General features: G+C 50.9%; 1 protein-coding gene across 2 annotated transcripts in view; it reads right to left on the bottom strand.

Annotated features, from left to right (window-relative positions):
• DHRSX (dehydrogenase/reductase X-linked) overlaps window positions 1–26,573 on the bottom strand; it is a 199,933-nt gene that overhangs the window by 43,968 nt on the left and 129,392 nt on the right. For both annotated transcript variants that reach the window (XM_032267781.1, XM_032267780.1), the window contains exons 4-5: window positions 17,472–17,573; window positions 5,398–5,605 (exon numbers count right to left, since the gene is read on the bottom strand). In XM_032267781.1, the coding sequence (XP_032123672.1) occupies window positions 5,398–5,605; window positions 17,472–17,573 (310 nt within the window). The remainder of the gene's footprint in view (window positions 1–5,397; window positions 5,606–17,471; window positions 17,574–26,573) is intronic.

Below are 26,573 nucleotides of genomic sequence, written 5' to 3'. Positions count from 1 at the left end.
GCCCCGGGTTCCCCATCTCACATTCCCGGGATTCCCCTTCCCACATTCCCCGGGTTCCCCTTCCCACATGCCCAGATGTTCAATGTTCCACATTCCCCGGGTTCCCTGTCGCACATGCCCAGGGTTCCCTTCCCACATGCCCCGGGTTCCCCGTCCCACAAGCCCCAAGGTTCCCCATCCGACATGCCCCGGGGTACCCCTTCCCACATGCCCTGGGTTCCCCGTCCCACATGCCCCAGTGTTCCCCGTCCCACATTCCCCGGGTTATGCATCCCACGTGCCCTGGGTTCCGAGTCCCACGTGCCCCGGTTTCCGCGTCCCACATTCCTGGTGTTCCCCGTCCCACATTCCCCGGGTTCCGCATCACACATGCCCTGGGTTCCGCGTCCCACATACCCGGGGTTGTTTTTGGCGAGCAAGAATACCTGACAAGCAGGTCACACGCCCCACGTTCCCCATCCCACATTCCTGGGATTCCCCTTCCCACATTCCCAGTGTTCCCAGTACCACATTCCCCGGGTTACGCATCCCACGTGCCCTGGGTTCCGAGTCCCACGTGCCCCGGGTTCCGCGTCCCACATTCCTGGTGTTCCCCGTCCTACATGCCCCTGGTTCTGCGTCCCACATGTCCCGGGCTCCCCTTCACACATGCCCCGGGTTCCCCGTCCCACATGCCCCGGGTTCCGTATCTCATGTGCCCCGGGTTCCGCGAGACACATTTCCGGTGTTCCCCGTCCCACATGCTCAGGGTTCCCCATCCCACATTCCCGGAGTTCCCCTTCCCACATGCCCGGAGGTTCAACGTTCCACATGCCCCGCGGTTCCCCGTCCCACATGCCCCGCGGTTCCCCGTCCCGCATTCCCTGGGTTCCCCATCCAACATGCCCCGGGTTCCCCGTCCTACATGCCCCGGGGTTCCCCTTCCCACATGCCCGGAGGTTCAATGTTCCACATTCCCCGGGTTCCCCGTCACACATGCCCCGGGTCCCCCGTCCCGCATGCCCTAGAGTTCCCCTTCCGACATACCCCGGGTTCCAAGTCCCACATTCCCTTGGATCCCCGTCTCACATCCCGCGGGTTCCACGTCACACATTCCCCGGGTTCTGCATCCCACATTTCCGGGGTTCCCCGTCCCACATGCCCTGGGTTCCCCTTCCCACAGGCCCCGGGTTCCCTTTCCCACAGGCCCCGGGTTCCCCGACCCACATTCCCCCGGTTACTCATCCCACATGCCCGGGGTTCCGCATCCCACATGCCCCGGGTTCCGCATCCCACATGCCCCGGGTTCCGCGTCCAACATTCCCGGGTTGTCTTTGACGAGCAGGAATACCTGACAGGCAGGTCGCACCCCTGGGTTCCCCATCCCACATTCCCTGGGTTCCCCACCCCAGAATACTGGGGTTCCCCGTCCCACATTCCCCAGGGAACGGCATCCCACATTCCTGGGATTCCCCTTCCCACATTCCCCGGGTTCCCCATCCCACATTCCCTGGTTCGCCTTCCCACATTCCCAGTGTTCCCAGTACCACATTCCCCAGGTTACGCATCCCACGTGCCCCGGGTTCCACGTGGCACATTTCTGATGTTCCCCGTCCCACAAGCCCCGGGTTCCGCGTCCCACATTCTCCGGGTTCCCCATCCCACATTCCCTGGTTCACCTTCCCACATTCCTGGGGTTCCCCGTCCCACATGATCCAGGTTCCCCGTCCCACATGCCTGGTGTGCCCTGTCTCACATGCTCCGGGTTCTGTGTCCCACAATACCAGTGTGCCCCGTCCCACATTCCCCGGGTTCCCCATCCCACATTCCCCAGAATCCACAACCCACGTGCCCCGAGATCCCCGTCCCACATTCCCCGGGTTCACATCCCACATGCCTAGGGTTTCGCATCCCACATTCCCAGTGTGCCCCGTCCCACATTCCCCGGGTTTCCCATCCCACATGCCCCGGGTTCCGCGTCCCACATTTCCGGGGTTCCCCGTCCCACATTCCCCGGGTTCCCCGTCCCACATTCCCTGGGTTCCATGTGGCACATTCCCGGTGTTCCCCGTCCCACACGCCCCGAGTTCCCCTTCACACACGCCCCGGGTTTCCCTTCACACACGCCCCGGGTTTCCCTTCCCACATGCCCAGGTGTACCACGTCCCACATGCCCCGGTGTGCCGCGTCCCATATGTCCCGGGTTCCGCGTCACACATGCCCCGTGTTCCCTGTCCAACATGCCTGGGGTTCCGCATCCCACGTGCCCCGGGTTCCGCGTGGCACATTCCCGGTGTTTGCCGTCCCACATTCCCCGGGTTTCCCTTCCCACATGCCCCCGGTTCCACATCCCATGTGCCCCGGGTCAGAGTCCCCCATTCCCGGTGTTCCCCGTCCCACATTCCCCGGGTTCCGCATGGCGCATTTCTGGTGTTCCCCGTCCCACATTCGCGGGGTTCCCCTTCCCACATGCCCGGAGGTTCAATGTTCCACATGCCCCGGGGTTCCCTGTCCCACATTCCCCAGGTTCCCGGTCCCACATGCCCGGGGTTCCCTTCCCACATGCCCCGGGTTCCCTGTCCCATATGCCCCAGGGTTCCCCTTCCGACATGCCCAGAGGTTCAATGTTCCACACTCCCCGGGCTTCCCGTCGCACATGCCCAGGGTTCCCTTCCCACATGCCCCGGGTTCCCATCCCACATGCCCCAGGGTTCCCCTTCCCACATGCCCCGGGTTCCGAGTCCCACATTCCCTTGGATCCCCGTCTCACATGCCGCGGGTTCCACATCACACATTCCCCGGGTTCCGCATCCCACATTCCCCGGGTTCCGCATCCCACGTGCCCCAGGTTCCGCGTGGCACATTCCTGGTGTTCCCAGTCCCACATGCCCCGGGCTCTCCTTCACACGTGCCCCGTGTTCCCCGTCCCACATGCCCCGGGGTCCCCATCCAGCATTCCCGGTGTGCCCCGTCCCACATGCCCAGTGTTCCCCGTCCCACATTCCCGGTGTGCCACTTCCCACATGTCCCTGGTTCCCTGTCCCACATGCCCCGTGTTCCTCGTCCCACATGCCCTGGTGTGCCGCGTCCCACATGCCCCGAGTTCCGCGTGGCACATTCCTGGTGTTCCCCATCCCACATGCCCCGGTTCCCCGTCCCACATGCCCTGGTGTGCCGCGTCCCACATGCCCCGAGTTCCGCGTCACACATTCCCCGTGTAACCTGTCCAACATGCCTGGGGTTCCGCATCCCACGTGCCCCGGGTTCCGCGTGGCACATTCTCGGTGTTTGCCGTCCCACATTCCCCTGGTTCCCTGTCCCACATTCCCCGGGATCCGCCTCCCACATTCCCGGTGTTCCGCAACCCAACTGCCCCGGGTTCTGCGTCCCACATTCCCGGGGTTGTCTTTGGCGAGCAGGAATACCTGACAGGCAGGTCACACGCCCGGGTTCCCCATCCCACATTCCCTGGGTTCCCTGTCCCAGAATACCGGGGTTCCCTGTCCCACATTCCCCAGGGAACCGCATCCCACATTCCCAGGATTCCCCTTCCCACATTCCCCGGTTCCCCGTCCCACATGCCACAGGTTCCCTGTCCCACATGCCCCTGGTTCCGCATCCAACATTCCCAGGGTGCCCCGTCCCACATTCCCCGGGTTCCCCGTCCCACATTCCCGGCGTGCCCCCTCCCACATTCCCCAGGTTCCGCATCCCACGTGCCCGGGGTTCCGCATGGCACATTTCCGGTGTTCCCCGTCCCACATTCCCCGGGATTCCCATTCCACATGCCCCGGGTTCCACGTCCCACAGGCCCCGAGTACCCCGTTCCACATTCCCGGTGTGCCCCGTCCCCCATGCCCCGGGTTCCGTGTCCCACAATACCAGCGTGCCCGGTCCCACATTCCCCGGGTTCCGCTTCCCACATTCCTGGTGTTCCCCTGCCCTAATTCCCCGGGTTCCGCATCCCACGTGCCCCGGGTTCCCTGTCCCAGTCCGTGCGTTGCTCAGTGACTCCTGTCTGCAGCACGCGCTGCTGGCTGTGCGGATACCCCTCCTCCCTCCTGCCAGGCCCTCCTGTACAGCAGGCAGCACACACGTGCCTGGAGCCCCCAGCGGCCATCACTGAAGGCTTGCCCGCCACGCGCCCAGCCCTGCCTCAGGCCTGGGGTTAGGGAAGCCAGGTATGGCAGGGCTGTTCTTCTTGCTAGGGGATCCCAGGTAAATCCTTCAGCATGGAGCCGGAGGCGGGAGGTCTACGCGGTCCTGCAGGGAGTGCTGATAGCAAGGATGCACGGAGCATCACACTCTGAGCACCTCTGCCCGGCAGATGTAGGGAACATTGTGCCGAGAGTACCTGTGCCCAGTAGATGCAGGGACCACCACTGCCCAGCAGACACAGGGAGCATTATCCCTAGAGCTCCTGTGTCCAGCAGATACGGGGAGCGCCACTGCCCAGCAGACACAGGGAACACCGTCCCCAGAGCACCAGTGCCTGGCAGACACAGGGAGCATTGTCCCCAGAGCACCAGTGTCTAGCACATGCAGGGAGCACCACTGCCCAGCGTACACAGGGAGCACTGTCCCCAGAGCACTGCTGTCCAACAGACACAGGGAGCACCACTGCCCGGCAGACACAGGGAGCACCGTCCCCAGAGCACCAGTGTCCAGCACATGCAGGCAGCACCACTGCCCAGCAGACATAAGGAGCATCATCCCTAGAGCACTGGTGTCCAGCAGATGCAGGGAGCACCACTGCCCAGCAGACACAGGGAGCACTGTCCCCAGAGCACCGGTGTCCAGCAGATGCAGGGAGCATCACTGCCCAGCAGACACAGGTAGCAGTGTCCCCAGAGCACCACTGTCCAGCAGACGCAGGGAGCACCACTGCCCGGCAGACACAGGGAGCACCGTCCCCAGAGCACCAGTGCCCAGCAAACACAGGGAGCACCATTCCCAGAGCTCCTGTGCCCAGCAGATGCAGGGAGCACCACTGCGCAGCAGACACAGGGAGTACCGTCCCCAGAGCACCGGTGTCCAGCAGATGCAGGGAGCATCACTGCCTAGCAGACACAGGGAGCACCGTCCCCAGAGCACCTGTGCCCAGCACATGCAGGGAGCACCATTCCCAGAGCACCTGTGCCTAGCAGATGCAGGGAGCACCACTGCCCAGCAGACACACGGAGCACTTCCCAAGAGCCCCGCTGTCCAGCACATGCAGAGGGCACCACTGCCCAGTAGACACAGGGAGCACCGTCCCCAAAGCACCAGTGTCCAGCAGATGCAGGGAGCCCTGTCCCTAGAGCAACCTTGTTCAGCAGATGCAGGCAGTACCGCACCCCCCAGACACAGGGGACCAGTAACCTTTACCTCCCCCCCCCGGGACAGACGCTGTTATGACTATTCACACGGTGCACCCACCTGCTCTGAAGGTCGTCCATGTTCAGCTCAGCAACGTAATGGGTGGCGGAGGAGACAGTGACCACCCTCGCATTGTGGCCAGGGGACCCGGACTCTCTCAGGGTATCCAGGAGAAGGTTGGTCAGCAGGAAGTGCCCCAGGTAGTTCAGGCCAAAATGTTCCTCGAATCCATCTCTGGTCTTCCTCTGAGGGACCATCATCACCCCAGCTGCACAAGAGGGAATATCAGAGGGAGTTAGATTGGGGAGACAGTGGAGAAACCTCACTGATGGATTCCCAGGATGCACAAATGCCCCAGGACATCAGAGAGTCTAGAGCTGCCATGTCTTCCTCCTGAGCCTCTGCTTCCTGCTTTCCATGTGATGAGGAACATTCTAGAAGATCACTGAAGTCCCTCCTTGCTTTCCATCTCTGCATCTCTATGCCTTGAGTTTAAAAATAATAGCCACAGCAGGGTGCAGGGACTCACGCCTGTATCCCAGCACTTTCTGAGGTGGGCAGATCACCTGAGTTTGGGAGTTCGAGGCCAGCCTGACCAACATGGACAAACCCCATCTCTACTTAAAAAATACAAAAATTAGCCAGGCATGGTGGCACATGCCTGTAATCCCAGCTACTTGGGAGGCTGAGGAAGGAGAATAGCTTGAATCCAGGAGGCAGAGGTTGCGGTGAGCTGAGATTGCACCATTGCACTCCAGCCTGGGCAACAAGAGCAAACTCTGTCTCAAAAAAACAAAAAAAAAAAAGGCACAATGATAATACAGTAACACACATACACAGAGTGAGAATCTTCGAAGTCACCAAATGGGTTCCCCTGAACAATGAGTAACTCTGGGTGGCTGGGTGTGGTGGCTCACACATGTAATCCCAGCCTTTGGGCAAGTGAGGAGGGCAGATAGTTTGAGGTCAGGAGTTTGAGACCAGCCTGGGCAACATACTGAAACACTTTCTGTACCAAAAATGCAAAAAGTTAGCTGGCTGTGGTGGTGCTTGTCTGTAGTCCCAGCTACTCGAGAGGCTGAGGTGGGAGGATTGCTTGAGCCCAAAGCGGAGGGTGCAGTGAGCTGAGATTGAGCCACTGCACCACAGCCTGGGCAACAAAGATCCTGTCTCCAAAAATAAAAATCTGGACAAGAATATTGTGGCACTGTTCAAAATAGCAAAGACCAGGAACCAACCCAAATGCCCATCAGTGATAGACTGGATAAAGAAAATGTGGCACAGAGACACAATGGAATACTATGCAGCCATGAAAAAGGATGGATTCATGTCCTTTGCAGGGACATGGATGAATCTGGAAACCATCATTCTCAGCAAACAGACACAAGAACAGAAAATCAAACACCACATGTTCTCACTCATAAGTGGGAGTTGAACAATGAGAACACATGGACACGGGGAGGGGAACATCACACACTGGGGCCTGTCGGGGTGTGGGGCTAGGGGAGGGATAGCAGGGGGTGGAGGGATTAGGGAGGGACAGCAGGGGGTGGGGGATTGGGGAGGGAGAGCATTAGGAGAAATCCCTAATGTAAATGATGGTGGGATGGATGCAGTAAACCACCAGGCACGTGTAGAACTAGGCATCAAACCTGCATGATCTGCACATGTACCCCAGAACTTAAAGTATAATAAAAAAATAAAGCACATTTGATTTAAAAAAAAAAAAAAACACGAATTGCTGCTATGGCACTCCCTCTTCAGAGTGTCCCACAAACAAATTGCTCAGATGTCCTCTGGGAAATGCTGACCTCAGTATAAACATGGCCGATCTTCACCACGGATCACAGGGCAGCCCCACTGGCCATGATTCTATAAACAGTTACCACCGGAGGCTCTGTGCTTGGCAGATTCTATCTCCCAGACGCAGAACGCCCCACCCCTGTCAGGCAAAGCCTGGCTGAGTGCCTGCCCTGACGTCCTTGCCGTGGGGACATGACCTCAAAGATGACTCGTTCTAGAAACACGCATGAACCATATTGTCTTGTACTTAGAGCAGACCAGCTTGCTTGGATATCAATGCAAATGTGTATATATGTACATGCATGATATAGATATGCATACATATGCACGTTGTGTATCAGGAATTCTGTGTGTATCTGCACATATACTGTACATGTAAATGCAGGCACACATATTCATAGACATATGCATATGTATTTGTGAATGTGTTTATATTGCCATGCACTTGGGTAACTGCATATATGCACAATTCATTGAAAGGTATACACTTATAGAGATGGATGTTTGCATGTACATATGTGTGTTCACGTCTTTGCATGCACAGATGCATTTTCAAATGCCTATCAGTTTGTACTTTTCTTTCGCATATATGTAAAAGAAAACATTGTATGCACATGTACCTATGACTTTGCATGTATATCTATATATTCATATGTACACATGTGATTGTATACATCATATGTGTATTTGCATATAGGTATATGTGTATGTATTATTTATTTATTTTTGAGACAGAATTTTGCTCTTATTGCCCAGGCTGGAGTGCAATGGTACGATCTCAGCTCACTGCAACCTCCTCCTCCAGGGTTCAGGCGATTCTCCTGCCTCAACAGCCTGAGTAGCTGGGATTACAGGTGTGTGCCACCATGCACAGCTAATTTTTTGTATTTTCAGTAGAGACGGGTTTCATCATGTTGGCCTGGCTGGTCTCGAACTCCCGACCTCAGGTGATCCACCCCCTCAGCCTCCCAAAGTGCTGGGATGACAGGCGTGAGCCACTGCGCCCGTTCTTCTTTGTGTTGTTCTCATCTTTGTGCCTGTGAGGACCCGGTGTGTAGCTTCCAGGTGTAAGTGAGAACCTGCAGCATCTGCTTTTCTGTTTCTGTGTTCATTCTCTTAGGATAATGGCTTGCAGCTCTGAGCAAATTCTTGGTATGAACAGCATTGTTGGGGAAGGTATCTTTCTCAAGAGCAGAGAGGGCGGTGCTGTGTGCTTGCAGGTGGTGGCCTGGGCTCCAGATGAATCCGAGCCATGCCAGGGACTCACGTGCCAGGGAAGCTGCATGGGAATTCCCGCACTGTGGTGAATGCGCCAGCCACCCGGGGGCCCTGGATGCTCATGATTAGTGAGCTGCTGAGAGTAATTACATTTATTCCTATTTTATTATTCTTATTATTTTGAGGTGGAAGCTGGCTCTGTTGCCAGGTTGGAGTGTAGTGGCATGATCTCGGCTCCTTGCAACCTCTGCCTCCTGGGTTCCAGCGATTCTCCTGCCTCAGCCTCTGGAGCAGCTGGGATTACAGGCACCTGCCCCGATGCCCAGCTATTTTTTTGTACTTTTTAGTAGAGGCAGGGTGTCGCCATGTTGGCCAGGCTGCTCTTGAACCCCTAACCTCAAGTGATCCTCCTGCCTTGGCCTCCCAAAGTGCTAGGACTATAGGCATGAGCCCCTGCACCCAGCCCTATTATTTATTTATTACTTTATTTATTTATTGAGACAGAGTCTCACTCCATCACCCAGGCTGGAGTGCAGTTCATTTGTATTTTATTTTATTTTGAGACACAGTCTCACTCTGTTGCCCAGGCTGGAGTGCAGTGGCTCAATCTCAGTCACTGCAAGCTCCACCTCCTGGGTTCCAGCGATTCGCCTGCCTCAGCCTCCTGAGTAGCTGGGATTACAGGTGCCCACCACCGTGCCCAGATGATTTTTTTTTTTTTTTGGTATATTTAGTAGAGACAGGATTTCTCCATGTTGGCCAGTCTGGTCTTGAACTCCTCACCCCAAGTGACTGTCCACCTCGGCCTCCCAAAGAGCTGGGATTACGGGTGTGAGCCACCGTGCCCGTCCATGCCGTGTACTTTAAACCACAGTATCATCGAGATCTTTCTGGTCAGCACATCCAACTCCAAAGTCTGACCTGTGCTGAAGGAGAATTGTTTTGTTGTTGAGTTCTTTGCCAATGGCTTTATGTATTATTTTTCCTCTTCGTATGAGAGACCAGATTGGTGCCAGCTAGAGAGACTGGATGGGTGCCTGGGTGCTTGTGCGGAGGCCATGACCGTGGCCTAGGAAGCACTCATGGCGGCCCAGAGGAGGGACGGATGAGTCAAAGTCAGAAACGCAGAACTGAGGACTAGCTACACAATCCACTGCAAATTCAGAGCCTACGGACTTTTGTGTGTGTTTTAAATTTTCCATGATCATGTTTTTTTTGTGTATCTACAATTTTTATTTATTCATAAAATATTTATTTTATAAATTTATAAGATATTAAAAAATTTATTTTTGTCAACTTTGTTTTACTTTTAAATCAAAGGAATGTATAAAAATGGTGCACTGGCCGGGTGCGGGGGCTAATATTTATTTTATAAGTATATATTTATAAGATATTTATAAAAAAATTTATTTTTGTCAATTTTGTTTTAAATCAATGGAATGTATAAAAACGGTGCACTGGCCGGGCGCGGGGGCTCACGCCTGCAATCCCAGCACTTTGGGAGGCCGAGGCGGGTGGCTCACAAGGTCAGGAGTTCTAGACCAGCCTGACCAACATGGTGAAATCCCGTTTCTACTAAAAATACAAAATGTTAGCGGGGCATGGTGGTGCACACCTGTAGTGACAGGTACTGGGGAGCCTGAGGCAGGAGAATTGCTTGAATCCGGGAGGTGGAGGTTGCAGTGAGCAAAGATAGCGCCACTGGGTGACAGAGCCAGATTCCACTTAAAAAAAAAAGGTGCACAGACCATTAGGGAAATGTTAGTGGAATCATACAAAGCGAGCAGTCTCCCTTCTCAGGTAAGCGCCTCCCACATCTGCACCCCGTAAGCCGTTTTTTAACCCAAAATTAATTGTCACATTCCCCTAAGGTAACTACGACTCTAGTTTCTAACACCAGACATTTCATTCGCGTGGCTTTTTTTTCTCTGGGAGGCGGAGGTTGCAGTGAGAAGAGATCGCGCCACTGCACTCCAGCCTGGGCAACGGAGCGAGGGTCTGTCTCAATAAAATAAAATAAAATGACAATAATAACAATAATTTGCCCGTTTTAAAAAACTTCAATAGTTTTTGGGAAACCGGTGGGTTTTGGTTACGTGGACACATTCTTTAGTGGTGATTTCTGAGATTCTGGTGCTCAATGTTTAATTGTTAGCAAATACACTGATGTTTCATTGCAGTTTTCCTAAGGAATGAAGAAACCCTGTGACCACGTCTGCGTATGGGATGCATCTGTGTTAGGAGCAAGCACGGAATCTCAGCAGCTCTCTCTGCCAATTGCAAGGTGGGAGATGAAGAATGAATTGTCGTTCAGTGATCTGTGCACCTGACGGCATTTACGGGGTATTGGACACTCACGGTGAGAATCACATGTTGTGCCTCAAGCAGTGAACCCGGGTGAGGCGTGTCTTGAAGAGAGGAGGGTAAGGGAGAGTTCTCTGCTGGGAGGAGGAGGAGAGTGGTGTGGATGAAAGGCCAGTGAGAGAGAAACAGACAGAGAGGGAGCAGGGATAGAGAGGGAGGGCAGAGAAGAGAGGGAGAGGGAGACAGAGACAGAGACAGAGACAGAGATGGAGAGGGAGTGAGGAGAGACGGAGGTCAAAGAGGAGAGGGAGACAGAAGGAGAGGGAGGAAACAGAGAGAAGAAAGAGACAGAAAAAAAAGAGTGACAGAGGCAGAGAAACAGAGGGAGAAAGAAGGAGAGAAGGAGGGCAAGGGACAGAGGAGGAGAGAATGGGGAAGAAGAGACACAAGGGGAGGGAGACACAGAAAGAGAAAGGAGAGAGGAGAAGAGGAAGAGTGAGAGGGAGGGAAACAAAGGGAGAGAGGGAAGAAAGAGGGGAGAGAGAGAAGAAGGGAGGAAGAGGGAGGGAGGGAGAGAGGGAGAAAGGGAGAGAGAGAGAAGAGGGAGGAGATTGAGAAGAAGGGAGGAACAGGGAGGGAGAAAGGGAGAGAGAGAAAGAAGGGAGAAGAGGAAGGGAGGAAAAGGAGAGGGAGAAGAGAGAGAGAGCAGAGAGAAGGCAGTGAGGAGGGCGGCAGAAGGGAGGCTCAGAGAGCAAAGCAGGCAGAAGAAGGGGGTGAGGGAGGGGGCTTGAGGAGAGAGAGAGACTGACAGAGAGAAAAACCGAAAGGGAGAGGAAGACTGAGACAGGGTAGAGCTGGAAAGAGAGAATGACAGAGCGAGAGAGAGAGGAGGAGGAGAGAGACACAGTCACAGAGGCAGACTTAGAGACACAGAGAAAGAGAGAGGAGAAAAGCATTGGAGTCACTGAGAAAGCGCTGCTTGTCCACCCACTCCCTCGAGTCTCAGCAGGGCCACGGGAAGGATGCAGCCAGTCCAGGGACAGAGGCGACAGGACGGGCATCCTGACCATCCACCCTTCCCTGGCAGGGAACAGCCTGGCGTGGAGCCGCAGCAGGCCACACCCCCTGGTGCCACCACCGCCACCACTAAAAGAACATCCTAATGCCTTCTGCTCAGAAGAGACGCCACCAGGAGAGGCAGAGGAAGTCATTACATGACAGAAACCTGCTCTACTCAAAGGCGAGCAGCTCTGGAAGAGAAGCAAACAGAAGGCGCTCAGAATAACTGATCTACACCTGTGCAGACGCCAGGACCCGCTGCCGAACGCACGGGCAGTGAAGTGATGCTTTCTCTCTGAGAGAGAGAGAAAGAGAGAGAGAGAGAGAGAGCGCATGAGAGTGCGCAGATGACGGCAGAGCCTGGTTCACATGGAAGATGCCAGGTGCCTAATAACACAGGAGACGCCTGCTCAGCTGTCTGCCCAGCAGAAAATGGGTGCTCAGTGAGGACGGGCTCCACTCGCCTCAGTCTTCTGTGGACATCAACCTGCACGCCTGGGCCTCCCCGAAAAAGCCTTCCTTAACTCTCATGGGGCTTCTAGGTGCTCTGTGCCCATTTACTCAACTGAATGAACTCATCAGATTCATTCATTCATTTGATTTCATTCATTCACTGGCATCATTTGAATTAATTCCCTCCTTTGAATTCATTCATTCACTTTCATGCCTTTGAATTCATTTGTTCCTTTGAATTCATTTGTTCACTCATTTGAATTCATTCATTCACTTGAATTCACTCATTCATATGAATTTATGCAGTCACTCGAGTTCATTCGTTCCTCTGCATTCATTCCTTCCTTCGAATTTATTCATTCTTTGAATTCATTCCTTCCTTTGAATTTATTCATTCCTTTGAATTCATTCATTCCTTTTTGAATTCATTCCTTCAAATACACTCATTTGCATTCATTCATTCATTCCTTTGAATTCACTCGTTCCTTTGAATTCACTCATTCATATACATTCATTCCTTTGAATTCATCATTCATATACATTCATTCATTTGAATTCATTTGTCCATTCCTTTGAATTCATCATTTGCATTAATTCATTCCTTTGAATTCATTCCTTTGCATTCCTTCATTCATTCAAATTCATTAATTCATTCACTTGAATGAATTTATGAATGAATGAATGAGTGAATGAAGAACTGTACCAAAAACAGAGCCTGAAGGTCTCTGGCCAAGCAGAAATCAATCATGTTGGTTTTCAGGGTCACCCTGTACCATGGACGTATTTCTTTCGTTGTAGGGAAAATAATGCTTAGTAATTCTTTATCTCGGAAAGAAATACATCCATTCGAGTTATGGGAAGACGTCTGACAAGGATAAATCCATAAATCCACTGCAGTGATTAAAAATCTATCAATTTTCAGACATGGGGATGGGAAGCTACATAAATACAGTTTTGAAGTGAATAAACCATAAATACCGGCTGTGCGGGAGGGCTCTTATTGATTTATTCTTGCGCATGATAAATCATCACATTCCCTCTGAGCCTCCCACAACAGCCAGACAGAGGCGGTCAGGTTCTATTACAACCCACTAGCAAATGAAAAAAAACGATTCTACGTCTGAATCATTTAATGTTTGCAAAACCTTGACTGCTCTCTCTAACAATAAAACAAGAAAAGCACAAAGTGTGGCTCCTTCTTGCCTTGGAAGTCACTGTTGTGGGGCTCAGCTGGGGCTGTTTTCCATGAGGCTTGATGTACGTGATTGATTAGCAGGAGGTTTGGAGGGAAGATTCTTGGGACATAGTTTAGGGCAGTGGTTCCCAACCTTTTTGGCACGAGGCACCAGTTCTGTGAAAGACATTTTTTTTTTTTTTTTGAGATGGAGTCTTGCTCTGTCACCCAGGCTGGAGTGCAGTGGCACAATCTTGGCTGGCTGCAACCTCCACCTTCCGGATTCAAGTGATTCTCCTGCCTCAGTCTCCTAAGTAGCTGGGATTACAGGCACCCACCACCACGCCCGGCTACTTTTCATATTTTTAGTAGAGACGGAGTTTTGCCATGTTGACCAAGCTGGTCCCGAACTCCTGACATCGTGATCCGCCCATCTTGGCCTCCCAAAGTGCTGGGATTGCAGGTGTGATCCACTGCGCCCGGTGAGTGAAAGACAATTTTGTGAAGAGTGATGGTGGAGGTGGGAGGGGGGTGGATGGTTCCAGAATGATTCAAGGGCATGACATTGATTACGCATTTTGTGTCTTTTATTATTACATTGCACTATATAATAAAATAATTCTGCAACTGACCGTCACGTAGAGTCACTGGGAGCCCTGAGCTTGTTTTCCTGACTAGACAGTCCCATATGGGGGTGACGGGAGACAGTGACAGAGCATCCGGCAATGGATTCTCATAAGGAGCGCACAGCCCGGATCACTCGCATGCACAGTTCACAGTAGCGTTTGTGCTCCTGTGAGAATCAAATGCTGCTGCTGATCTGACGCAAGGTGGAGTTCAGGTGCTGATGAGAGCAGTGGGGAGCGGCTGTCAGTACAGAGGCAGCTTTGCTTTCTTACCTGCCACTCAACTCCTGCTGTGCAGGTGGGGTCCTAACATGTACGATGACCTAGAGGTCAGAGAGCCCCGCTTGGGGGAAATCAGCAGACCCCTGCTAGCTTCTTACACACTAAAAGTACCACTGCTGGAGTCTTTCCGAGGCTGCCTGTAAGTGGAAACTATTCACAGATGTTGACACCAGCAATATCGCAAACATAGAATCCAGCAATCTCATTTGCACACAACGAAGATGAAATCTGATGCATAGAACAAGTCATGCAACAAATGAAAAAAAAAATCATTTACTTTTTCTCTAAACCAAGGTTCACCTGGCCCAAGCCTCCAGCACATGAGCTGGTGATGAATCCATTTCTAGCATCGACTATGTAGAATCCAGCCTTCTCAGCTGCACACAACGAGGATGAATTCTGATGCATAAAGCAAGCATGCAACAAGTGAGAAACTTCTTTACATCTTCTTTAAATCAAGGTTCACCTGGCCCAAGCCTCCAGGAGACGGGCTGGTGATGCATCCCTTCCCAGCATTGACTGTGCCATCTTGCCCACTTTTGGCTTGACGAACTCCTACTCCTGTGGCTTTCCATCCACCCTGGGTATCTCGGGAGGCCCCCGTCCAAGCCCATGGGCCTCAGTGAGCTCCGTGGTTCTGCTGCCTTTCCAAGAGAATCAAGAGGATTTGTCAATGACACACACCTCTCTGTTTTTCCATCTTCTTGTGGAGAGCGTGCCATGGGTATTCAACAAAGCCTCCAGGAGTGGAGTCTCCAGCTCTTTTCTGGAAGCTTCTGAGTGAACCCAGAGAGGTTAAAAAAAAAAAAAATCTGGGCTGGGCGCGGTGGCTCATGCCTGTAATCCCAGCCCTTTGGGAGGCCAAGACAGGTGGATTACAAGGTCAGGAGATCGAGACCATCCTGGTCAACATGGTAAAACCCTGGCTGTACTAAAATAGAAAAAATTTGCTGGGCACGGTGGTGGCCATCTGTAGTCGCAGCTACTCAGGGGGCTGAGGCAAGGGAGTCGCTTGAACCTGGGAGGCGGAGGTTGCAGTGAGCCGAGATTGCGCTACTGCACTCCTTCCTGGAGACAGAGCAAGACTCCATCTCAAAAAAAATAAAGATCGTCTGCAACTGAGCTCCTCTCAGCAATGACCCCAGGGACATGACAAATGTGGATGTCCTTAGCCAGCCACATAAACCTCCAGGGAGCCCAGGGAAGCCGCAGCCAGGCCAACCTCCTGAAAGGTAGGAAAAAAACATACAAGGAAGAAAGCGCCACACGTGATTTCAAGCCACCCTCTTGTAACAAATGGATGCCCATTATCATCTCCTGGACAGCACAGGCGGGGAAATTCCAGGGAGCGCTGTGACTGGGATGCAGTCTTCTCCGTATTTCTGTGACTGTGTTCTCACACTGCAAGAGGTATGTTTTCTAAGGCAGGACATTTCACGGAATAATTATTGAGCTTGCTTCCTTTGAGACTACGACTTCCGCGAGATCAAGAATCTGGTTTATTATTGTATTTTTCCTGCAACGAAAGTATGTGAGGTGCAGAGCAGGTGGCTATGGCAGGTTAAATAAATGCACGCCCAAGATGTCTGTGGGGAGCCAGCTGCACACCCCACCCATGGGTACCCTGAGGTGAGTGTGGACAAAGGAATGATAAAAAGACAGACTCAGATAGAAAGTGGGGTCAGGGGACCGTCACTCATAATGGCGGTGGTGAAGGCCCCGAGTTTAGGTCACTCTGCTCCAGGGAACATGCTAGCAATAGAGAGGCCGTCTTCCCCAGAGGCCTCCTGCGGCCTTCCGCAGTTTATTGTTCCTGATTTCTTTCATACATTCCTTATAACCAGTTTATGCAGGCACACCGTAAACCCTTCCTCCACTGCTGCCTCCCCAACAATGTCCAGGTACACATGATTCATGTGGGAAAGAGACTAATGGCCCCAAAGATGTCCACATCCTAATCCCCACGTGGGAGACAGAATAATGGCCCCAAAGATGCCCACATCCTAATCCCCATGTGGGAGACAGAATAATGGCCCCAAAGATGTCCACGTCCTAATCCCCACGTGGGAGACAGAATAATGACCCCAAAGATGTCCACATCCTAATCCCCACGTGGGAGACAGAATAATGACCCCAAAGATGTCCACGTCCTAATCCCATGTGGGAGACAGAATTGTAGACCCAAAGTTGTTCATATGCTATTCCCCATGTGCTCCAATCCCATTAATGTTATAGAAAAAGACAAAACACATCGAGACAAAAAGAGAAAAACATTAAATGGAAGGTGTCACACCTTAGCAGCTGGACACAGACAAGCATTACAACTTTCGTAGAAAGAATAACGCTCTCTCCCTCCTTACACGTGTGTCCATATCCTAATGACAATAGTGCCTTAGATAGCAACAGAGGTTTTGCAGAATTGAGTAAGAATCTTTAATGGTCTATGTGGGTAACTGAGTAATTACATGGATAATCACAAGGCCATTTTAGTGACTTTTTTTCTCTGCCATGAAAAGTATCAATAATTTGATAAATATTTCATGTATTTGAAAGGAATGTGCTTTGTCTATGAGCTCACTGCTTGACTTACGTCTGTTCTATCCACCATATTAATTTCACGATTCATTTCCTCTCTAAATTTCCATTTTATCTCCTGCTCTGAACGTGATGTGTTACATTCTACTAGCACACATGTGTTCTTGGTGCATTTCTGAGGGCTTTGGTTCTATGTATTTATACTTAGTTTGGAGATGTCAGTAACTGTACGTGTTCCGTGTGGAGGGGTCCGTGTAACTTTTATAAAAAAAAAAATGACTCTAGCGGGGATCAGAGTGATGTGTAAAATCAGAAGATAAACAGTATTGACCTCCTAGAGCCCAAATAGTGACTCTTGGGGGAGTGCGGGCATAATCCTGTAAGACAACATTTGGGAAAACACCAGCCCTTAGCATGTGCGTAATACACTTTAGTCAAAGTGCCAGTCAACGTGTCAATCACATACAACACGTTTACCATTATTTGAAAGTCACATGCTAATATGGGTGACACTCCTCCAGAGCTATGGGTGAAGTGAAGCAGTGACTACAAATAGCAGGTGTGTGCAGTCACCGCCACAGCGATCCTGTTCTGCTCAAACGCGTCTCTCGCATGGAAGTTAGAGTTCCCGCTTGCATCCAAATTAGCCTCTGGGATGCAGCAATTTCACCAGGACTCACCATTGTTAACCAGCACATGGAGAGGAATCTTCTTCATCTTGAACTTCTGGACAAACTGCCAGATGGACGCCATCGAAGCCAGGTCACAGTATAAAAATTCCACTGGAAGAAGACACACACACAACACAAAAAGAATATGTGGTTATCTTTGAACCTATTGCAGAGGTTAACAAAATTTCTAAACAGGTCAACTTCAATCTGACCTAGGAAGTGACACTTTTTTTTCTTTTCTTGTTGAGACAGACTCTTGCTCCGTCTCCCAGGCTGCAGCGCCGTGGCATAATCTCTGCCTCCTGGGTTCCAGCGATTCTCCTGCCTCAGCCTCCTGGGTAGGCAGGATTACAGGCACATGCTACCATGCACAGCTGATTTTTTTTTTTTTTCAGTAGAGATGAGGTTTCATCGTGTTGGCCAGAATGATCTCAAACGCTGGTCCTCAGGTAATCCACCCCACTCGGCCTCCCAAAATGCTGGGATTACAGGCATAAGCCACTGCATCTGGCCAGGAAGTAACAGTTAACTGGACATGTCAGTCGGGTACAATGAGGACATCATACTCTAGGGACACCACCAATGAGTCACATTCTTACATAATCCCATTCCCTTGTGGGGCATGTCATTCTCCTCCTTACCTTGACGTGAGCTGACATTTTGTGAGAGCGTGTTGGGGACAGAACCTGGGCACGGCCTGTCTAAGAGCTGAGAACAGCCCCTGTCCAAAAGCCAGAGTGATACTCAGAACCCCAGATCTACAGCTCCAAGGAATTAGATTCTGCCTATAACCGTGTGAACTTTGAAGAAGATCCTGAGGTCCCGAGAGGACCCCAGGCTGAGTGACACTTTGGTTGTAGCCTACTGAGACCCAGAAGAGAGAAGTCAGTTACTCTTCGGATGCACAGAAGCTGTGGGAGAGTAAGTATGAGCCCTTCCCAGGCCTCTGAGTCTGTTATTTTGTTACACAGAATATGTAACAGAAGCACAGAAGGACTCAGAAGTGAGGACTCCCTTCTTCTGCAGTAGAATATAAAAGAGGGCATTTTATATTTTGTTACATTTACATTTCTGGAGACAGGGTCTCGCTATGTTACCCTGGCTGCTGTCGAACGCCTGAGTTCAGGTGAGCCTCCCACAGGGATGGATTGCAGGCGTGAGCTGCTGTGTCCGGCCAGAGATAACTCTTTTAGAGAGTGAAAGACACAGGGACAGCTTTGTGACCTCACACAGGCAGAGAGGTAGGTTTATGTGTCTTGTATCCGGCGTGTCCATTCCACTCTTTAGCTCCTCTCTCAATTCCCATTTAGTCTGCATCTCTGAAAGCAATGTGTTCAATTGTGTTAAGGACGTTTAGTGGCCAGGCATGGTGGTTCAGGCCTATAATCCCAGCACTTTGGGAGGCCAAGGTGGTTGGATCACGAGGTCAGGAGTTCAGGACTAGCCTGGCCAACATGGTGAAACCCTGTGTCTACTAAAATTACAAAAATTAGCTGGGCGCAGTGGTGGGTATCTGTAATCCACTACTCGGGAGGCTGAGGCAGGAGAATTGCTTAAACCTGGAAGGTGGAGGATGCAGTGACCTGAGATCGCACCACTTCACTCCAGCCTGGTGGACAGATTGAGACTCTGTTGAACCATTCACAATAGCAAAGACTTGGAACCAACCCAAATGCCCATCAAGGATAGACTGGATAAATAAAATGTGGCACATGGACGTCATGGAATACTATGCAGCCATAAAAAAGGATGAGTTCATGTCCTTTCCAGGGACATGGATGAAACTGGAAACCATCATTCTCAGCAAACTGACACAAGAACAGAAAACCAAACGCCTCATGTTCTTACACATAAGTGGGTGTTGAACAATGAGAACACATGGACACAGGGAGGGGAACATCACACACTGGGGTCTGAGGGGTGGGGGGCTAGGGGAGGGATAGCAGGGGGGTGGGGAGATTGGAGAAGGAGAGCATTAGGAGAAATACCTAATGCAGATGATGGGGGGATGGATGCAGCAAACCACCATGGCACGTGTATACCTATGTTAACAATCCTGCACGTTCTGCGCATGTATCTCAGAACTTAAAGTCTACTACGTGGGTTCAAGTGATTCTCCTGCCTCAGCCTCCTGAGTAGCTCGGATTACAGGTGTGCACCACCATACCTGGCCAATTTTTGTGTTTTTAGTAGAGACGGGGTTTCACCGTGTTGGCCAGGCTGGTCTCAAACTCCTGACCTCGTGATCTGCCTGCCTTGGCCTCCCAAGTGCTGGGATGACAGGCGTGAGCCCCTGCGCCAGGCCTCACCTAGCTCTTGGTAACACACTCAGATCAATCCCTGGGGTTCCAGGACCCTAGAACAGAGGTGGGCATGGGCCCGCGATCATAAGAGATGATGCTTTCTGCAGCACAGACCTCAGGCTGAGACACAGCATTTAGGTTTTGTTGTGTCTGGCTGATCTAGCGCACCTGAAATACCCTAACACCCACCAGTCAGCCCAAGGTGGCAGGCAAAGCTCAAAGTTTGGAACATATCCTTCCACCTCCTCTGGGAAGGCGTGTTTGAAGATAATATAAGAGCATCTTTCTCATGGAGAATGAAGCCTGTCTGTGCCAGCTCACCAGCCATCAAGAGAAAGGAAATGGTACTTTCAATATTTTCCTTAGAGAAATACGGCTGCGGGGCCGGGGACTGCAGGTGCACTGGCTTCCTCCTGTCATCCCAGCACTTGGGAGGCCGAGGCAGGTGGATCACTTGAGGTCAGGAGCTTGACAGCAGCCTGCCCAACATGGTGAAAGCCGGTGTCTGCTAAATATGCAAAAATTAGCCAGGCATGGTGGCAGCCACTTGAAATCCCAGCTACTTGGGAGGCTGAGGCAGGAGAATTGCTTGAACCTGGGAGGCAGAGGTTGCAGTGACCTGAGATCACGCCACTGCACTCCAGCCTGGGCAACACAGCCAGACTCTGTCTCAAAAAATACAAGTAAAAAAGTAAAACACCGGATGGAATGATGGTCTGCATGCTCCTGAATTGGAGTCCCTTGCAGTAGAGTGTACAGATGGCTGCTGCCCTGCGAACCATTACTGCAAACTGTCTGTGATGAGCCATGCTCAGAAATTGCAAGTCAATGTTTAGAAACTTAAGAAAAAATAATGACAGTCACGTAGGCTGTGCTCCGTCCAATGGCTTAAAAAAGACACATCGGGAGCTTCTAGTTTGGATGTTTCTTAAATTTCTTAAAAGCATTTTTTTTTTTTTTTTACTAATTCATTTTTATTGTATCTACGGCAGTTATCAATCTCCTGCAGATTTGGGGAGGCAGTTTTGCCACAGTTTGGAAGCGCTGCTTCTGAGCACACTGCCGTCTGGATAGGAATTCCCGATACTCCACTGTAATTTTCCCCAGAAATACTTGTGGGGATGTGAGAAACAGAAAAACCCTGAGCGACTGGGCATGGTGGCTCACGCCTATAATGCCAGCACTTAGGGAGGTCGAGGATGGTAGATCACGAAGTCAGGAGTTCAAGACCAGCCTGGCAAGATGGTGAAACCCCATCTCTACTAAAAATACAAAAACTAGCTAGGTGTGGTGGTGGGTGCCTGTAATCCCAGCTACTCAGGAGACTGAGGAAGGAGAATCCAAGGCCATGTTATGGCGCTGTTCACAATAGCAAAGACTTGGAGTCAACCCAAATGCCCATCAATGATAGACTAGATAAAGAAAACGTGGCTCATAGACACCATGGAATACTATGCAGCCACCAAAAAGGATGAGTTCACGTCCTTTGCAGGAACATGGATGAAGCTGGAAACCATCATTCTCAGCAAACTGACACAAGAACAGAAAACCAAACACCGCATGTTCTCACTCATAAGTGGAAGTTGAACAGTGAGAATGCAAGAACATCACACACCAGGGCATGTCGGGGGGTGGGGGGGGGTAGGGGAGGGATACCAGGGGGTGGGGGGATTGGGGAGGGAGAGAATTAGGAGAAATATCTAAAGTAGATGATGGGTTGATGGGTGCAGCAAACCACCACAGCACGTGTATACCTGTGTAACACACCTATACATTCTGCACATGTACCTCAGAAGTTAAAGTATAGTAAGAAAAGAAAACAAACAGAAACAAACGAGAAAAAATAATAATAATAAAATGAGTATGAGGCTTCAAGCCCATTGCACCAAGATGCCAGCGTGGTGTGCCCACAGGACATAGGAAATCATACTTGCTAAGAGCTTTGTGGCTGCATTTAGCTGGAACCCAACCCCTGTAGAAGTTGTGCCCCTTCCCCAGGGCACCGTGAGAGGGAGCCAGGGACCCTAACACAGGAGAATCTCAAGAAGACTTGGGAAATGTTTTTTCATTCCACCTGGAGGTCCTTCAAGGATACCTTTGTTCGGGGCTCACGCCTGTAATCCCAGCAATTTGGGAGGCCGAGGTGGGCGGATCACGAGGTCAGGAGTTCGAGACCATTCTGGCTAACACAGTGAAGCCCCATCTCTACTAAACATACAAAATTAGCCTGGCATGGTGGCACGAGCCTGTATTCCCAGCTACTCAGGAGGCTGAGGCAGGAGAACTGCTTGAACCTAGGAGGTGGAGGTTGCAGTGAGCCGAGATCACACCATTGCATTTCAGCCTGGGTGATAGAGCATCCGTCTCAAAAAAAAAAAAAAAAAGAGATATAGCATGGGCAGAAATGCCAGATATAGGTGATGGGGAGGAAGGCAGGAAATCACGCTGCCACGTGTGTACCTATGCAACAATCTTCCATGTTCTTCACATGTACCCCAAAACCTAAAATGCAATTTTAAAAAAGGATACTTTCATTCTATTTAGATAATTTAGAGAAATGGAAGTGACAGTGTTTGGGCGTGTCTGCTCATGGAACAGGATGTTGTATGCCAGCTATGCATGTGCCAAGAAAAGGGAAGAACCAAGCAGCAGAGCTTCAGCCGATGGCGGCACCCCAGTTACTGGCAATGACATAAAACCACAATGCTGGCCTCCTCCTGGAAGACCACATTCAGAGCATGTGAAAAAAGTGACATCTGTGTCTTGAGGGTGAACATACAGAGCATTAAACAGGAGGAATTACAGTTGTTAAAACATTCACATTTATTGGCCAAAGAAGCAAAGAGAGGGCCCTAGTCACACAAGACAGTCATGGTTCAAGTGTAAAACATGGATGGAGGGACGAGGTCATCACCTGTGAGGACACGGTTTGCATCTGTGTGACCAACCCCATAACCCAGGGGGGCTAACTGGAAAATCATGAACCCAATGCTGCACCGACATGAAATTAAGATGCGATGTGGCATTTTCCAAAGCGTTTTCTTCAGGGTAACAGAATATCCTATTTCAAGAACTCCTAGATAGGCAGGGAGAAATGAACAGAACCAACATTGTGGGGAAAGGAAGAAAGGAGGAAGGGAAGGAGGAAGGAAGGGAGGGAGGGAAAAGGGAGAGAGGGAGGGAGCAGAAACAAGGTCCCAGAAAAGACTGTGAATAATATATTTAATGAGGCTGGACATGCAAAATGACAAATAGGGAACCCTGTGCTGTATGAAAAGGGCTTAAAATGAGAGGTTCCTGTTTCTTAGTGTCCTAATAATACGTTACATTCGTAAGTAAAATGTGAAAATCTCAAGGAAATAATTTTCTGAGAGATATTAATTATCACAATTTAACCAAGGAAATTAGGTCTAATCAGACCGATGGTTATAAGAAAAATAGAAGAAAATAACGAACAAATGAGTTGAAGAAAGGGTAGATGGGGGCAGAGAAAATTAGGAAATTTTCTAATTTTCTTAGAAAATTTTTTTAGGCTTTGAACGAACAGGTAGGTGCGCTGATACAGACTGGTTGGACAAAGAGTCTGAGGTGATATGTTTTGTGAAATGTATGTTGTTCCGATAGAAATTCTGAAAAAAAAGGTAGCAGAAGAAATTTGCTAGGAAAACAGGAATTGCTTGATGAGTAACATTAATCTATGCGGAAGAAAGAAATCATAAAACTGCAAACTTAAAGAAAATATCTGTAGGCGACTCGTGGTCACAAGCCCCCTCCGCACACAGGACTAGGGGCAAACACTCAGTAGGTGACTCGTGGTCGCAAGCCCCCTCCCCACACAGGACTAGGGGCAAACACTCAGTAGGTGACTCGTGGTCAGAAGCCCCCTCCGCACACAGGACTAGGGGCAAACACTCAGTAGGTGACTCGTGGTCACAAGCGCCCTCCCCACACAGGACTAGAGGCAAACACTCAGTAGGTGACTCGTGGTCACAAGCCCCCTCCCCACACAGGACTAGAGGCAAACACTCAGTAGGTGACTCGTGGTCACAAGCTCCCTCCGCACACAGGACTAGGGGCAAACACTGAGCATCTCAGAATTACTTGGGGACATAATAAGCCCAGCAGCTCTGACTATCAATGGCAACCCACTCGGGTCCCTTTCCATCATCTGGAAGCTTTGACTTTCGCTTGGTCGATACACCTCAGCCCTGCTCACTGTGCCGGTCCGTGAACTCTTGTTTGCAGCTGGGACACTCACCATGGGGGTTAGGCTCTCTACTCGATTCTTCGATTCTTTGAGCAAGGGAAGCCAAGCACGTGAGCCCGGAGCCCAAGCTGAGGATCCGGTTACACTAGGAAGCCAGAGCCTCCGTGATCCAGGCGGCCAGTGGACATTCTTCCCGCACTTGCGGGCAGCAAGAGCCGTCCCGGTACACTTTCTGTCCTGGTACACAGGAAGCCGGTTCTTGGGGCCAAGAGCTGATGCAGCCACCCCAGGCAAACTCCTGGGCAGGGAGGAAGCTCCTGACGGCCTCTGTGCTCTCTGCATTCCAGAGGGAAGGAACAGGGGTGCAGGAATTGCCGAAATTAAAAGTAGGGCAGATGGGCTTCACTCCCTGCCTCTCTTGTTTCTATTTATTTCTCAATTTAAAAATCAAGGTGAAATGTCAGTATCTCCTCGTCATTACGCAGGTATGGAGCTCCTCTCTGGAGACCTGAAATCCTATTTTGTTTGTATGAGGCAGATTTCCATCTTCCCCTAAGACCTACAGTAAAAGAGGATGGAGTGACATTATTCTGCGTGTGTGTGTGTGTGTGTGTGTATGTGAGAGAGAGAGAGAGAGAGAGAGAGGGAGAGAATCTGTGTGTGTCTGTGTGTATGCATGTGTGTTGTGTGTGCATGTGTGTGTGTGTTGTGTGAGACAGAGGGAGAATCTGTATGTCTGCGTGTGTGCGTGCATGAAAGAGAGAGACAGGGAGAGAGAGAAAAGAGGGAGAGAAAGAAAGAACAGAAGATAGGGAAACTGACAGAGAGAGGGAAAGAATGGGAGAGAAAGAGAAATACAGAGAGGAGAATGAGAGAGAGACAGAGACGGAGATTGTGACGCAGAAACAGCACAGAGATTGAAAGAGACAGAGAGTGCGCCAGAGAGACACACACGAAGAAAGAAAGAGAGAGGTGAAGATAGAAAGAGAGTAAGAGAGAGGCTGGGGGCGGTGGCTGGCACCTGTAATCCAAATACTTTGGGAAGCTGAGGCGGGTGGATCGCTTGAGGTCAGGAGTTCGAGACCAGCCTGGCCAACATTATGAAACCCTATCTCTACTAAAACTACAAACATTAGCCGGGCGTGGTGGCAGGCGCCTGTAATCCCAGCTACTCAGGAGGCTGAGGTGGGAGAATCGCTGGAACCCGGGAGGTGGAGGTCGCAGTGAGCCAGGATTGCGCCACTGCACTCCAGCCTGGGCAAGAAGCGCAAGACTATCTCAACGAGAGAAGGAGAGAGAGAGAGAGAGAGAGAGAGAGAGAGAGAGAGGGAGGGAGGGAGGGAGGGAGGGAAGGGGAGAGGCAGGCAGACACAGAGGGAGAGAAAGCAAACAGGAGACAGAGAAAGTGGCAGAGAAAGAGAAGAATAGAATGACAGAGAGAGACAGAGAGAGACAAGGGTGAGAGGCGCAGACAGACATACAGACAGAGAAAGAGAGCGCGAGCTCCCAGCAAGCTGTGAGAACATTCGAGAGTGAGCGCCTTTGCACTCCGTTCCTCTGGCGGCCGCCTCTGCCCGCTGAGCACTCTGGATACGTGACTAGGAGACATCTCAAGTTAGCAGAAAGCTCGTGCGATACGCGGCTGCCCGCGGAAACCACCTTCAGGATACACCCTGCAGACACTGTTGTCAAAACTGTGCAACGTTCAGATGATTAAAATTGTTTCCTGACTCCCAGGTCTATTCTAGAAAGGAAAATTAAAATGAAAGCGCCCTTGACGTACCCCCCGAGGCAAAGAGCAGGTGCCCCAAAGTGCTTGCACAGGTGACGAGGAAAGAACGGCTTTAGAGGGCCGGAGACAGGCTCCTGGCGAGAAGTCAATCTTTGCGTTGCTGTGGAAACGACACTTGTGAAGAAAGCTTTAAAGAACAATTCTGTCTCCAGGGAAGGAAACGGTCCTCCCGGGAATGCATTTCCATTATCCACCCACAGCACTGGGCCACGGCGAACCTCAGCCTAGCTTGGACGAGCAGCAGACGTTTCGGTTTGTTTTTTCTTGTGGTTATGGTTTATTTATTTTGTTTGTTTTTGTTTTTGACATGCAGTCTTGCTCAGTCGCCCAGGCTGGAAGGCAGTGGCGCAATCTCGGCTCACGGCAACCTCCACGTCCCGGGTTCAAGTGATTCTCCTGCTTCAGCCTCCTGAGTAGCTGGGACTAGAGACACCCACCATCACATACAGCTAATCTTTCTATTTTTTTTTTTTTTTTTTTAGTAGAGATGGGGTTTAACCTTGTTAGCCAGTATGTTCTCCACCTCCTGAACTCATGACCCACCCACCTCGGCCTCCCAAAGTGCTGGGATTACAGGCGTGAGCCACCACGCCCGGCCTAGCAGCATAGCTTTCTATTTAGTTTAGATTTAATGCACTTCATTGTTTATGCATTGGGAACATCAAAAAGAAGTTAAGAAGGGTCTACCTGTCTGGTCTTTGGATACACTGGAAACCAGTTAAAATTTAATTTCTAGCTGCTTGTGGTAGCTCAAGCCTGTCATCCCAGCACTTTGAGAGGCCGAGTCAGGTGGATCACCTTAGGTCAGG

Source organism: Sapajus apella, unplaced genomic scaffold (genome assembly GCF_009761245.1).
Source record: "Sapajus apella isolate SASKATOON/1434 unplaced genomic scaffold, GSC_monkey_1.0 scaffold172, whole genome shotgun sequence".
Taxonomy (NCBI): domain Eukaryota; kingdom Metazoa; phylum Chordata; class Mammalia; order Primates; family Cebidae; genus Sapajus; species Sapajus apella.
This window is presented reverse-complemented; position numbering and strand designations above follow the sequence as displayed.